At 40.8% G+C, this 14,929-nt stretch overlaps 1 protein-coding gene across 2 annotated transcripts in view; it reads left to right on the forward strand.

Annotated features, from left to right (window-relative positions):
- The window catches only part of sugt1 (SGT1 homolog, MIS12 kinetochore complex assembly cochaperone), a 73,893-nt gene that overhangs the window by 15,001 nt on the left and 43,963 nt on the right, over nucleotides 1–14,929 (forward strand). The window contains exons 6-8 of one of the 2 annotated variants that reach the window (XM_072578174.1): nucleotides 2,940–2,993; nucleotides 3,981–4,012; nucleotides 5,911–5,945. In XM_072578174.1, coding sequence (XP_072434275.1) covers nucleotides 2,940–2,993; nucleotides 3,981–4,012; nucleotides 5,911–5,945 — 121 coding nt within the window. The remainder of the gene's footprint in view (nucleotides 1–2,939; nucleotides 2,994–3,980; nucleotides 4,013–5,910; nucleotides 5,946–14,929) is intronic. The other variant, XM_072578175.1, reaches the window with a different exon arrangement.

Genomic DNA, 14,929 nt, shown 5'->3' on the forward strand with positions numbered 1-14,929 from the left:
ACAGGGGCCTAACTAATGTCCTGTACAGCCGCAACATGACCTCCCAACACCTGTACTCCATACTCTGACCGATAAAGGAAAGCGTACCAAACGCTGCCTTCACTATCCTATCTACCTGCGACTCCACTTTCAAGGAGCTATGAACCTGCACTCCAAGGTCTCTTTGTTCAGCAACACCCCCTCGGACCTTATGATTAAGTGTATAAGTCCTGGTAAGATTTGCTTTCCCAAAATGCAGCACCTCACATTTATCTGAATTAAACTCCATCTGCCACTTCTCAGCCCATTGACCCATCTGATCAAGATCCTGTTGTATTCTGAGACAGCCTTCTTCGCTGTCGCTGACACCTCCAATTTTGGTGTCATCTGCAAACTTACTAACTATACCTCTTATGCTCACATCCAAATCATATATACAAAAGATGAAAAGTGGTGGAACCAGTACCGATCCTTGTGGCACTCCACTGGCCACAGGCCTCCAGTCTGGAAAACAACCCTTCCACTACCACACTGCCTTCTACCTTTTGAGCGAGTTCTGTATCCAAATGGCTAGTTCTCCCTTTATTCTGAGAGATCTAACCTTGCTAACCAGTCTCTCATAGGGAACCTTGTTGAATGCCTCACTGAAGTCCATATAGACCACATCTGCCATTCTGCCCTAATAAATCCTCTTTGTTACTACTTCAAACAACTCAATCAGGTTTGTGAGACATGATTCCCCCACACTAAGCCATGTTGAATATCCCTAATCAATTCTTGCTTTTCCAAATACATGTACATCCTGTCCCTCAGGATTCCCTCCAACAACTTGCCCACCACCGACGTCAGGCTCACTGGTCTGTAGTTCTCTGGCTTGTCCTTACCACCCTTCTTAAACCGTGGCACCACGTTAGCCAACTTCCAGCACCTCACCTGTGACTATTGAGACAAATATCTCAGTAAGAGGCCCAGCAATTGCTTCCCTAGCTTCCCGCAGAGTTCTATGGGCCTAGATTAGAGTGGTGCTAGAAAAGCACAGCAGTTCAGGCAGCATCCGAGGAGCAGTAAAATCGATGTTTCGGGCAAAAGCCCTTCAGCAGGAGGCCTCCGGTACACCTGATCAGGTCCTGGGGATTTATCCACTTTTATGCATTTCAAGATATCCAGCACTTCCTCCTCTGTAACCTGGACGTTTTGCAAGGTGTCACCATCTATTTCCCTACATTCTGTATCTTCCATGTCCTTTCCACAGTAAATACTGATGCAAAAGACTTGTTTATCTTCTATTTGTCAGTATGAGTTTCTTTCATGCATACAATTTCATGCAAGTACTGTTTTGTACGTTTCTTTAAGGGATAATGGCTCAGTTAAAAGGTATTTAACAGGTACTGAATCTGTTCAGGTCCAGGAGATGGTTTAAGTTACCTATTCAAGAAGCTCAGGGAATCCCTGATCGACTCTACCTGTAAGCCTCTCTTGGTTAGCCCTGGAGATGGTACTCTGGTAGTCTAGAATATAAAATTCTTCCAGATAGTTTAGTTTAAATTATTACCTTTATTTACCAGTGGCATTAATGTTACACTATAACATAGAGACCTACAAGCCAGGCTTGAGCAAAGGTTCTAAAACCATTAGAGTAGCAGCGCCAGCTCTTACCCCTAATAATGCTCTTGGGCTACTTCCCTTATTGCTGCAAACCAGCTGTCTTTACACAAAATTTGGTATTAAATTACAAAAACACCATATGTCCTTAATCAAATAAACAGCAATAAAGTGGCAAAAGTTTGCAGAGGAAGAGAAACTCATTGGCAGATTTGAGTATGCTTGACTAATTAAGCGACATGCACATCAAAGTGGGAAACCTTGATCAAGCCAGGCCCCAAATGGCTTTGGTTCCCGCCTCAGGCGACTGACTGTGTGGAGTTTGCACGTTCTCCCCGTGTCTGCGTGGGTTTCCTCCGGGTGCTCCGGTTTCCTCCCACAGTCCAAAGATGTGCAGGTTAGGTGAATTGGCCATGCTAAATTGCCCGTAGTGTTAGGTAAGGGGTAGATGTAGATGTAGGGGTATGGGTGGGTTACGCTTCGGCGGGGCGGTGTGGACTTGTTGGGCCGAAGGGCCTGTTTCCACACTGTAAGTAATCTAATCTAATCTAATAACCTTCCGTTTTAACAGTACATCATAATGAGGGACTTTTCTAAACTGTAGAAAAAGTCATGAGGTAACCTTGCTCAGCTAACATGTCCAGTATCATCATCCTACAAAATTGGCTTTTTCTTTTAAAATCATCTTAGATTCCCAGAATGCAAAATAAATTCTTAACATTCCCTGGCGCTTTGCTGCATTTCCTTAGCAGATGTGTTGCATGTAAGGCTACAAGCTTTCTTGGGCTGATTTAATATTAAAATGTTTTGTGGAGACTTGGTGGCAATGGTTTTGTTCCGTATGCTGATGTAAGTATTGCTTGTAGCAGGATCTGATAAAGTTTGGGAATGTAGTGAATGACTTGAAAGGGTTTTTAAATTTGGATGCCTCAGAACTGCGGTTTTGTGAATGAAAGAAAGTGTTATAGTAAATAACTGATTTGTTAAAGTTTATGAATGAATGAGAACCTGGTATTAATGAATATAGTGAGTGAATGAGTTAATAGCCTATAACACACTATCCCACACTACCCCTCACGTGCTTAGTCCACTCAAAAAATATTTTATCTTTCATAGTACAGCTTTTAGCACGTAGTGCTGTTAATTTTAGTTCTGTGAACTTTGCAAATTGGGATAACTAAAGAGTGCCAAAATTCATTTCATAAGCTCAGATATTGGAATAAAATGCTTCTGTTCACTTTTTGGGTTTGAATTCCAATCTCCTAAGTAAATCATTTGTGTGAAGTCCATTTCAATGTGACATGCTGTGAAGTTTTCATTTCTTTGTAATTCTTCATAGCCTATCTTCTATTTTGTAGGTGACAATCCCAGTTTTAGCACTTGGATCAAAACTTGTGAAGAAAGTCTGAAATGTAAGTTTAATTTACTTCAAAAATAGAAATTCAACAAGTCTGGCAGCATCTGTGGGGAGAAAGCAGAGTTTGTTTAGAGTCTGGTGACACCTTTTATGAGAGATGTTAGCAGCGAGAGAAAAAATTGTTAAGGTACTAGGCATATATACTTTTTTTCTTAGCTGCTTTGACTTTTGATGGTGTCACCAGACTTGAAACATAAACTCTGCTTCCTCTCCACAGATGTTGGCAGATAGATTGTTTTCTTAGCAATTTCTGTTTTGGGTTTTGATCTCTAGCATGCACAGTTCAAGTTTTATTTGTTTTAGTATAATTTACTTGTCTGCTTTAAATATCCTTTTTGTTCAAAATAATTGTTTTGTTATTGCACCTATCCTCTGAAAACCCAAGTTACCGTAGCGATAAACTTTGGTATTTTGAGCTAACATTACTTGTGTGGTCCAGTGTTGTATTAGATCAGTTATTCAGTCACTGTTCCACAGATACTTTGCTTCAATGCTGCTTGAGTTTTTTTAAGAGACAGGACCTATAACCTTTGGAAAAATGTAATTCATGTGATTTGGAGTTCAGTCCCAGATTGTCTTCATAATTTAAAGTGAAAATAATCTATTAAAATGGTAACAGTTTACTTTTTCTTAATGCTGTCTCCTCACTTTTTTTTCCTGTTAAAGGTCATTTTGCTGCAAATATCATAGCTGTTCTTTGCCTAGTGCAGATATCCCCAATGATGTTTAAAGGAGGTCTGGAATAAATAAAGTATTTGGATAGTGTTTTGGTGACTAAATACATTTAAATTGACCAAAGAGATCAAAGTTGAAGATAGCAGTTAAAACATGTAAACTGCTGGAAATTAGTATGCTGATCGGCCTTTCATTGTATTTTTTTCTAATTTGGGCACAGTAAACAATACATGATTGCAAAATTGATACGCAGTGGAGTTGATTATTTGGTGTCGCTGTCTAACAAATATCTTAATTTTTATTTCAGCAGCGAGCCAGCAGGATGGAAAAGCTGAAGAGGTATACCCAAAATAGTTTAACTGAGACATGCGTTCCAAACATTTGGCAGCTATAAGTTTCTCAAAATTAAACTACAAAAGATTAATATTAATTTTTGTCTTTTACATTCTTTAAATTCCCAGCTCTTTGCCCCTGGAAGTGGAATCATCCATACATTGTTTGCTGGACTCCCTTCATTTCGACGTGTTGCAATGTTTTTCTGTGAATGCTGGCTTCTCTTGTTTGCTTGAATCCTGATTAATTTACAAAGACAAAATACTATGGCTGCCAAAAATCTGCAGTAAAAACAGCAACGCTAGAAATGCGTATGTCAGACAGCAACCCGAAAGAGATAAACATTACAGCTTTGAGAATTTTACACCAGTCGGCGAATTTCTGACTTTCAAAAAATGTCATGGATCCCTGTGTATTGCCAAATCTAGTGCCCCCTCTTTATCCTGGGAAAGATGAAGCAGAAAAATAACCATAAGGATCAGGTAGATAAAGTGGCATAGAAGGCAAATGGGATGCTTTCCTTCATATAGGTTGGACACTGAATATAAAAGCAGAAATGTAATGCTTGTATACCTTTCTGGTGGCCACATTACTGGAAAGGCAAAATTGCTCTTGAAAGAGCACAGAAGAGATTTTAAAAAAAAACGTGGCGGCTTATAAGTTGCAAGTATGACTCAAGCTGAGGTTTTCTTCTCTGAACAGAGGTAGCTATGGGGTGACCATACAAGTGCATTAAATACTGAGGGACGTGGATAGAGGTGTGCAGGGAATACCTGTTTATTTCAGTGTGGATGTCATTTACCAGGTGGCACAGTTGAGGTAATTAGTTGAAGGTTCGAAAGAGAAATAAAATTTAACACTTGGTGATGAGTGTCTTTAATTTGTTGCCCCGTTTGGTAATTGAGACAGAAACCCTGAACACTCTCAAGGATATGGATCTGCACCTGAAGTGCTGTAATATTTTAAGCTGAGGGGTCTGGTGTTGGGAAACAAGATTAAAATAGACAGTTTATTCCTCCGGGTGCTCCAGTTTCATCCCACAGTCCAAAGATGTGCAGGTCAGGTGAATTGGCCATGATGAATTGTCTATAGTGTTAGGTGCATTAGTCAGAGGGAGATGGGTCTGAGTAGGTTACTCTTGAGGGTCGGTGTGGACTGGTTGGGCCGAAGGGCCTGATTCCACACTTTAGGGAATCTAATGTCATCAAACTATTATATGGTTCTTTTTCTAATAAGTTGTTTTCCTGATGTTCATCTTCTCTTGGTTGCAGTTGTCTCCATTGTGTCAAAGTGCAAAAAAACCTTTTATTAATGTGACAACGAATATGGCACAGAGTTGCATACTCCCTCCTGATGCAGAATGTTTCTTAAAATTTCAAAGCAGCGCTGAGATTCTGTGTTCTGTGTAATACTTAATTTCACATTCAAGCAAGTGTTAATGTTCCAAACAAACTCTGCAATTCTCTAAATCCCAGAATTATTTTCAAATTTGGCATTACCTATTAGTGCTCCTGCACCCTGCTCGTGTGATTTGTGCAGTAGTTCAATTTTGATAAGCCTAAGATCCATATAGTTTGCCCTTTAGCGTGTTTTGGTAGCAAAGAATTAAAGATACCCTTTCCGCAAAAGTTAGCTTTCTTGGTTCAAGGTTTACATTTCAGAATTTTGTTTTTTTTTTCCAAGTCTTCTGTTTTTTCTGATACAGACATCATATGTGAGTGCAGTCTGCATTAATGAGCCAGATTAGATTTCTGTGCTGTCTTTGGTATGCTGTTATTTCTTGTGATGGGCCTCAATTAGGAGAACTGATGTTGCTAAATTATAATTTAGGACTTAATTACTTGAAATAATGTGCTGTTTTGATTTTTCTCTCCATTGCAACATTTCTGGGGGCCTGCAAGCAGATATGTACACAACAGAAGGCAGTACCAAAAGTAAAGTAAGTATGCCAGTATATGTCACTACAACAAGCTTTTCTAATGGTTTTTGGAAATAGGAACATCCATTGAATAAACAGTTAATTTTGAAAATGTTAATGTGCTTAATGTAAGTTCTGATACATGATGTGTTGAAATTGTATCAGTGACCTGAATCTGTTGTTCAGCAGATTGAAGTTGAGCCTTCATGCTGCTTCAGCTTTTTCTTTTGATATATTTGTAAAAACCTTTAATGCAATCCTTGATGTTCTTTGCAATTTCTTGCGCTCGTTTTTTTTTCTTGTCATCCTTGCTACTTCATCTTATTTCCGTCCTAGTTCATGTTGCTGCCTCTCAACTTCACGTTTTTGTGTTTTATTTAATTTGGTTTTATAGCATATCTCATTTGACCAAAGCTGGACGCTGCCACAAGTTCTTACTCTTTTGTGGTTATGTGCGGGTTTGTTACTAAATATTTCACTAAACCACTTTACAGTTCAATGGTAGCTTTGCTGCAATTCACTGTAGTCAATTTTTATCTCCGTGCTGCAACCCCAGCCTCAGCTCAATTTTAAACCTTGATTTGTCAATTGGCCCTGAGCTCCCAAGTGTCTAGTTTGGTGTCGGAGAACTTTGGGAAATGGGGTATATCTGTAGGAAGCTACCACATTTACAAGAACTTTCATAATTTAGGTAGGATGCATTTGTTACTCCATTTGGTAGTCATCTCGTATGATTCTAATCAAATGTTTTGAGCTGAAGTGTCACTGTAGAAATTCATCCCAATTTTAACTGTAAAAATAAACTTGCAGCATGGAACAAAAGTAAAACTGGTCTAAATGCTGTAAGTAATTCTAATGTGAAGAGAAGTCAGTTTAATGTTTAGGACTTGTGTATGATTCTATAAGGAACACATCAGAAACAGACCCCTTAAGCCAAACTAGTCCCATTTCCTTGCATATGACCCATATTCCTCTAAACCTTTCCTATTTATGTACTTGTCCAAACATCTTTTAACTATGGTAATTCTACCTGCATCAGCCACTTCTACTGGCATTTTATTCCACACACAAGCTACCCTCTGTGTGGAAAAAGTTGCCCTTGGGTCCCTTTTTTAATCTCTTCCTTTTTTTTCTCTCTTCTCTCCTCCCCCCCCCCCCCCCCCCCCCCCCCAAATCCTTAAAAATATACTCTCTTTGAACTCCCCCACCCTAAGGAAAGGACTTCAGCTCTTTGCCTTATTGACCCCCCCCCCCACCTTGATTCCTTGAACTTCTGAAGGTCATCCCTCAGTCTCTTAGGCTGGACTTTTCAATGCAGCCTATTTAACCTGTCCTTATAACTCAAACTGTCCAGTTCTGGTAACATCCTCGTAAAACCTTTCTGTACCCTCCCCAATTTAATAATATCCTTCCTATAGCAGGACGACCACACTGTACACAGTACTTGTTGAAAGAAGCGAATTTATGTCACAAGTTTACTTTTCCTCTTTACAGCGGCCGAATATCCTGTTTTTTCAGCAATTTCTACTTAACCTTGCAACAATAGAGGGGGACATTCAGATTATTTCTGGTTGACTGGTCTCTGTAGATCTCTGACGATCCCAGTGTATTATCTGGGAGGCAAAAGTAAGATTGAACTGCTTGAGAGGTTCTTGGGTAGATTGTCATGACCTCCACTGGAATGCTCTTCGTGTCGAGTCAGAAACCTACAAGTGTACCACTTCCACAAAACTGAAAGGTCAACCTGTTAAGTCAGGTGAGCCTGCCAGAAATGTAACAAAAACAAGTATTGTTTAATTATGTCTGAGCCCCAGCAAAGTTTATAGAGGTACATAGTATTTTGTTCTAAAATAGCTACTTGGTATGGGTTATTTCACATGGATATTCAGTATTTATAATTGAGTTGACAGTGAACCATTAAGGTAAAAACAATGACTGCAGATGCTGAAAATCAAATACTGGATTAGTGGTGCTGGAAGAGCACAGCAGTTCAGGCAGCATCCAACCATTAGCTGCTTGTGTTGAGTAGCTGTTACAGTCTGAATCAAATAATTGATTCTGCATCATGAGTTGAGTCCCTATTTATTAAAGGACTGTACATATTGAAATCCAGTATTATTACAAATTAAATGTATACTATTGTGCATATACAGCTTTTATTTTTCAAATGAATTTATTTTGCCACATTAATGTGCCGCTCTTTTAACTCTTTTCAACTCTTGAAACATACATTAGCAAAGGAATACTGAATGCAGTTGTCCACAAAGTTGTCTTCCTAATTGTCTTCTAATTCAATTTTCATGATGCTTGAACTGAAGCATACAATGCAGTTTTATACTCCTACAACATTTTTCCCTTTTGATGAGGGATTTTATAGTTGATATGCATCGTTGTCACACCAGGTTTTCATTCTACTTCTGATTTTGGCACAGTGGCTCGACTGTCTGTGTGGAGTTTGCACCTTCTCCCCGTGTCTGTGTGGGTTTCCTCCGGGTGCTCCGGTTTCCTCCCACAGTTCAAAAATGTGCAGGTTAGGTGAACTGGCCATGCTAAATTGCCCGTAGTGTTCGGTAAAGGGGTAAATGTAGGGGAATGGGTCTGGGTGGGTTGCATTTCAGTGGGTCGGTGTGGACTTGTTGGGCCGAAGGGCTTGTTTCCACACTAAGTAATCTAATCTAATCAATTTCCTAAAATATATCTACGAGGTATTTTGGAGTTTTTCTTAATTTTGAAAATTACTGTAAACTTGGAAATTGATTTTTCTGTTTTAAAAAATGTTGAGCTGCATTTTAGATTTAATGGTGAACTCTTGGTAAGTATGCTACATATGTGTTTTCATGCTGTTACATTTGCAGTTGCAGGACCATTTGTAGATCTGTAAAATTCTTAACTGGTATATGCTATTTTGAGCAAAAGCATCATGCTATTTACAGAGGAACCTTGATTATCAGGCATTCAGTTATCCAAACAAAATACTCCCCGCTCATCTCATTTGGATAATCGAGATTCTGCTGTATGTACGTACACAAAATATATTTACAACTTCAACGCAAGCAACAAATAAATTATCCTCCTCAGAAATGCAAAATGACATTGCATTAAATTTACATTTTGACTGTTACAGCTGATTGAAGAAATGGCTAACTGCTCAGTAGCTGGCAATAACAAGTGATTAATGACAAAAAAAAGTTAGTGATTGAGCACCAAGATGCACTTGTGTTCAAATGTCTACCTTTTGTAGTTTCTAATCTAAGATAAATTACCGGTTTACAGAGGAACCTTGATTATCCAGTATTTGATTAACCAAACAAAATATTCCCCGCCTGTGTCCTTCAGATAATGGCGACTCCTCTATTTAATTTGGAGAAAGAAATATGTAATTTGTTCTAAATATGTATTCTTTGTGGGCAGCAGAGAGTTCATAGGTAAATGCACAGAAATCGTATTTGCAAACTGACTTCACTGACAAAATATTGAAGGAATTCTTGCCATTCTGCAATGTTTAGGTTGTTCTCTATTGCCTGTTGATGGAGCTGTTTCTCTTCAATTCATTTGCAGCACTCTGGTAAACTAAACTGTTAATATTTGTACACTGCTTTCTCACAGCCAATTGTTGTGAAACGATTGTTTAGATATTTTGTGGGAAATGTTGAAGGTACTCTTTGTTCCCTTAACAGGGATAATAGAGTTTATTTACAGTTCAGTGTAGTAGCAATGCATTTAAATTTGGTTGAAAAATATTGATTTGTTATATTAAGCACAATATAAACCAAATATTAGTTTCAACAAGTTACCTGAATTATTGCTGAATAGCTTACATTTGTGTTTGATTAGTCTGTAGTAGTTGATGGATTTATTGTGTTTTCAGAAGAAGTGTGCAGTATTCTCAAGTTTTTTTTTGTTGTGCACAAAATTGAAATTTCATATCCGATGCTGCTTGAAGTTGTGCTAATGCAGTTAATCTTTGTTATCTGATCTATTCAACTTGATTTTGAAAGAGTGAGTGTATACCAGCTAACCCCTTGGGTGATTATACTTTTTTGAAGATCCCATTTCAGCTGTCAAAAGTGACAGATTAAATCGATAATGTTTTCTTGGGGTTTGTATGGAATACAGATTATACTTGTACACAGACTTAATTCTACAGTTGATGACCATAGGCTGATGGGCCCTGTTGACTACACAGTTGTTTTATTTTAAATGATTTTTGTTTAAGACATGGATACTTTGCTGATCCATTGAAGATATTTCTGGTGCAGCAGCATCTGACATTTGTATTGTGCCGTTTTGCTGCAAAATATCAGGCAATGAGCTAGAAGGGCAATTGCGAGAGGTGATGACAACCTTTAATGGTGGTTGAATGGGATGATAGGACAAGGGGAGTCAATGAAGGAGAAGCTGTGTGAAATTTAAGTCACCGACTTCCATCTTCTGGCGTACATTGCCAAGAAGTAAGACTGCATTAGAAAATAGAGCTTTTTTTTTAGATTTAGATTAGATTAGATTCTCTACAGTGTGGAAACAGGCCCTTCGGCCCAACAAGTTTCCACTGCCCCTCCGAAGAGAAACCCACCCAGACCCATTTCCCTACACTTACCCCTGACTAATACACCTAACACCTGTGGGCAATTTAGCATGGTCAATTCACCTGACCTGCACATCTTTGGATTGTGGGAGGAAACCGGAGCACCCGGAGGAAACCCACACAGACACAGGTAGAATATGCAAACTCCACACAGACCGGCAGGAATCGAACCCAGAACCCTGGTGCTGTGAGGCAGCAGTGCTAACCACTGAGCCACCATGCTGCCCTAACTTGGTGACACCTTTTATAGGAGGCCCTAACCAAGAATCAAGTTCTTGAAGTTGTACAAGAAGTTGAAAAGTAGGGTTGAAAATTGAGGGATTTGAACACAAAAGTCAGACTTGTAAATTTGAGAAATTGGTGAACAGTTGCCATTATAAGTTACTGACAGCTGATGTGTCAGAAGAATATTGGGGCAGTGTGGAATATGAATTGGAGACCTATAGATGAGCATGTTTATGGAGAGTGGACAATGAAAAGCCTATAGAAAGGTACTTATTTTTCATTTATTCATCCACAGAATGTAGGCCTCAGCAGACGGACCAGCAGAAATTGACTAATGTCCTTTAGGGAAGGAAACTGCCATCCTTACCTGGTCTGACCAATGTGTGACTCCAGATCCTTGCAGTGTGCTTGACTCTTAACTGCTTTCTGGGTAATTAGGGATGGCCTAGCCAACGGCACCCTCATCCTATGAATGAATAAAATTACTCACTAAACTTGGGTGATATCCACCAATATCATTTATTGTATCCGTTGCTCCCGATGTGGTCTCCTCTACATTGGGGAGACTGGGCGCCTCCTAGCAGAGCGCTTTGGGAACATCTCCAAGACACCCGCACCAATCAACCAAACCACCCCGTGGCCCAACATTTCAACTCCCCCTCCCACTCTGCCGAGGACATGGAGGTCCTGGGCCTCCTTCACCGCCGCTCCCTCACTATCAGACGCCTGGAGGAAGAACGCCTCATCTTCCGCCTCGGAACACTTCAACCCCAGGGCATCAAGCTTCCTCATTTCCCCTTCTCTCCCCCCCCCCCCCACATCCTCGTTTCAAACTTTCAGCTCAGTTACTATCTCTTTGACTTGTCCGACCTGCCTATCTTCTTTTTCACCTATCCACTCCACCCTTTCCTCCTTGACCTATCGCCTTCATCTCCTCCCCCACTCACCCATTGTACTCTATGCTACTTTCTCCCCATCCCCACCCTCCTCTAGCTTATCTCTCCATGCTTCAGGCTCACTGCCTTTATTCCTGATGAAGGGCTTTTGCCCGAAATGTCGATTTCGCTGCTCGTTGGATGCTGCCTGAACTGCTGTGCTCTTCCAGCACCACTAATCCAGTATCCTGATATCCATAATTGCCTTCAGCATGTGTTGGTGAAATTCCTTGTTGAAACAATGAAGTTCACTTGGTACATGCATAGTGCTTTTAAGATACGTATTTGGACTTGGTAACAGTGGAGGAATAGCTTTAATCAAGGGAACCTCGATTATCCAAATGTGATGGGTGGGCACTGTTTCGTTCAGATAATCGATTTAAAATGCCTTTCCTCTGCATCTGAGTTTTTAAAATCTGCTCCCCGTTCAGGACACTGAAAGCAGCGCACAGGGACCAGCCCCCAACACTGCCCCGGATGCTGCCTGACACTGCTTTCCCCCCCCCCCAACAACCCTGAGCAACACCTCTCCTTTTTTGTTCCCCCAACTCCTACCCCCGTCCCCAACCCTGTGCAACACCTCCCCCGTCCCCAACCCTGTGCAACACCTCCCCACCCCAACTCCATGCAACACCTCGCCCCACCCCGTGCTGCACCTCCCTTGCCCCCAAAACCATTCCCAACCCTACGCAGCACTTCGCCCCGCCCCAACGCTGTACCACACCTCCCCCACCCCTAAAACCATTCCCTCGTCCCCTACCTCGTGCCACACCTCCCCCAACCTGCAAAACTGTCCCGTCCCCCAACCCCATGCAACACCTTGCCCCACCCCCAACACTGCACCCCCCCTTTGCACCTAACCCCATGCCACACCTCCCCCCAAAACCATCCCCGCACTCAACACCGACCCCTGCCCCTAATATACCCCTCCCCATCCTCAATCCTGTGCAACACTGCCCCCACCCCCCACCCTCCCCTTCCAGGGTAGCCGGACTGGACATCCCACAGCAAGACTGCTGCAGTTGCTTTTGTGGGGTAAGTGTTTAATAGTGTGCACACACGTGGCCCCACACAACTTTTTGACTGGTTCCACCTTTGCCCTGTGCAGGATAATGTTGGAGAGATTATGTGGGGAAAGGAGGGTTTAGGATGCACCCCTTGTAGAACTCCATAGAAAGTGTGGGGGGGAGAGAGAGAGGACAGGCAGTCAGTAATTTGGAGATCATGCCTGTTTAATCAGTGAGTAAAAGGTGTGATCACTGTTGGAAACACTTCCTTGATGTAATGTTTCCATCTGTACCTCAAAATCTCCTTCGGATAATCCGATTTTCGGGTAATCGAGGTTCCTCTGTAGTTTTGACTTTAGGATGATACGTGGCTTTGATTGGAACCTGGAAGTTGTCTTCCCATCCATCTGTTTTCCTTGCTCTTCTAGAATGTAGAGGTCATCAATTTGGAAGGTGCCGTTTGGATTGGTGTTGCAGTGCAGCTTTCACTTTTTCTTGGACCATGTTCATATGATCGTAGAATTGTACAGTACAGAAGATGCCTTTTGGCTCATTGAGTCTGTATTGCTCAAAGTACACTACTGCCAGCACTCATGCTACTTTTCTATTCTAGGCCCTTCAAAGGTTTCTGCTGCAATTGCCTTCCAGGCCCCTATCACTGTCTCAGTGAAAAATAGTTTTCCTCTAATCTCCAAAACGCCTGCCTTTCATTTTAAAATTATGCCCAATTGTTATTGACCCTTCAGCCCAGAGGAGAGCACCTGTTTTCTATTTGTCCTGACCATGCCCTTCATAATTTTATATGCCTCCGTCACATCCCCACTTAACTTCCTCTGCCCCAAAGACGACACAAGCTTATCCAGCCTGTCTTCATTGCTGACAATGTTCATCCCAGGCACCATCCTGGTGAATCTCCTTTGCATCTTCCCCCTCTACCTCCAGTGCAGTTCCATCCTTCCTTTGGCCTGGTCATCAGAATTTTGTTTACTTTTTCACAGGATGTGGGCATCACAGGCTCGGTCAGCATTTTTTATCCATCTCTAATTGTCCTGGGAACAGTTTTTTTTTTTAAAAAGTGTGGGGTTACACTTGGGCCTGACCAGAGTAAGGATTATAGTTTGTCATTAAGGGGAATTAGTGAGCTAGATTATTTTTGTGACAATGGTGAAGGGTTTATGCCCAAAACGCTGATTCTCCTGCTGCTTGAATGTTGCCTAACTTCCTGTGCTTTTCCAGCGCCGCACTTTTTTGACTCTGAGGACTGCAGATGCTGGAGATCACTGTCTCCTAGTAAGAGTGATATTCAAGGCTAGTGATTGAATAAAGAGAAAACAAGATGGATGTGGTTGTGCAATTTCACTGGTTTTTGAATCAATATATATTTGAACAATTGTAAGCAACTGCAACCATAATCTTTAATGATTTTCATACCAAATAATAGTTATGTGCTGTAATTTGCATGTCTGTCTTCAGTCAATACGAGCTTTTCTCTGTTGCTAGTATTGTCACTTCTATATGTTCCTACAAGTAACCATTTTATTTTGAAATGCACATATTTGCATGAATCAGGAGCAGAGGTGCGGTTTTAGTGTCTCCAGCCTGCTGTTCCATTCAACAGGATCATGGCAAATTTTATTATGGCTTCAACTCTACATTTTACACCTATTCCCAATAACCATTGACTCCATTGTTAGTCAAGAATCTGTCTACCTCTGCCTTATTAAAAAAATTCAGACACCCATGCCTCCATTGCTCTTGATGGAAAAGAATTCCAAAGGCAGTCACTCACTGAGGGGGGACTCAGTTTTTAATGTAAGACATTGATTTTTAAGCTGCAGTCCCTAGTTATTTCTTCCACAAAAGAAAACATCCCTTCAGCATCCATCCTGTCAAGTCTCCCATTAAATGTGTGGAGCAGTTCAAAAACTTTTAACAGCATTCATTGCAAACCTTTTTGCAATTAACCCTATACAAAAAGCTAAAAGTTTGATCAGGTTTCTTGGTATTTCAAGAAACAATGCAACCCATTTATAAACTATTGCTGTTTATGTTAGTAATGGCAAACTGAAGAGCTGTTTTTCATGAATGTCAGATTAGCATAGATTCCAAAGTGGTTTATATTCTATTGTGTGAAATATTTCTGGTGCTTCAATTTGAATATAAATAATTGTGTCCTGAATGTTGGCATCTATTTACACATTCACATCTGAATATTTACACTGATTGCACAAGGAGAATGAAACTTCATTGTCA

This window comes from Chiloscyllium punctatum, chromosome 9 (assembly GCF_047496795.1).
Source record: "Chiloscyllium punctatum isolate Juve2018m chromosome 9, sChiPun1.3, whole genome shotgun sequence".
NCBI classification, from domain to species: domain Eukaryota; kingdom Metazoa; phylum Chordata; class Chondrichthyes; order Orectolobiformes; family Hemiscylliidae; genus Chiloscyllium; species Chiloscyllium punctatum.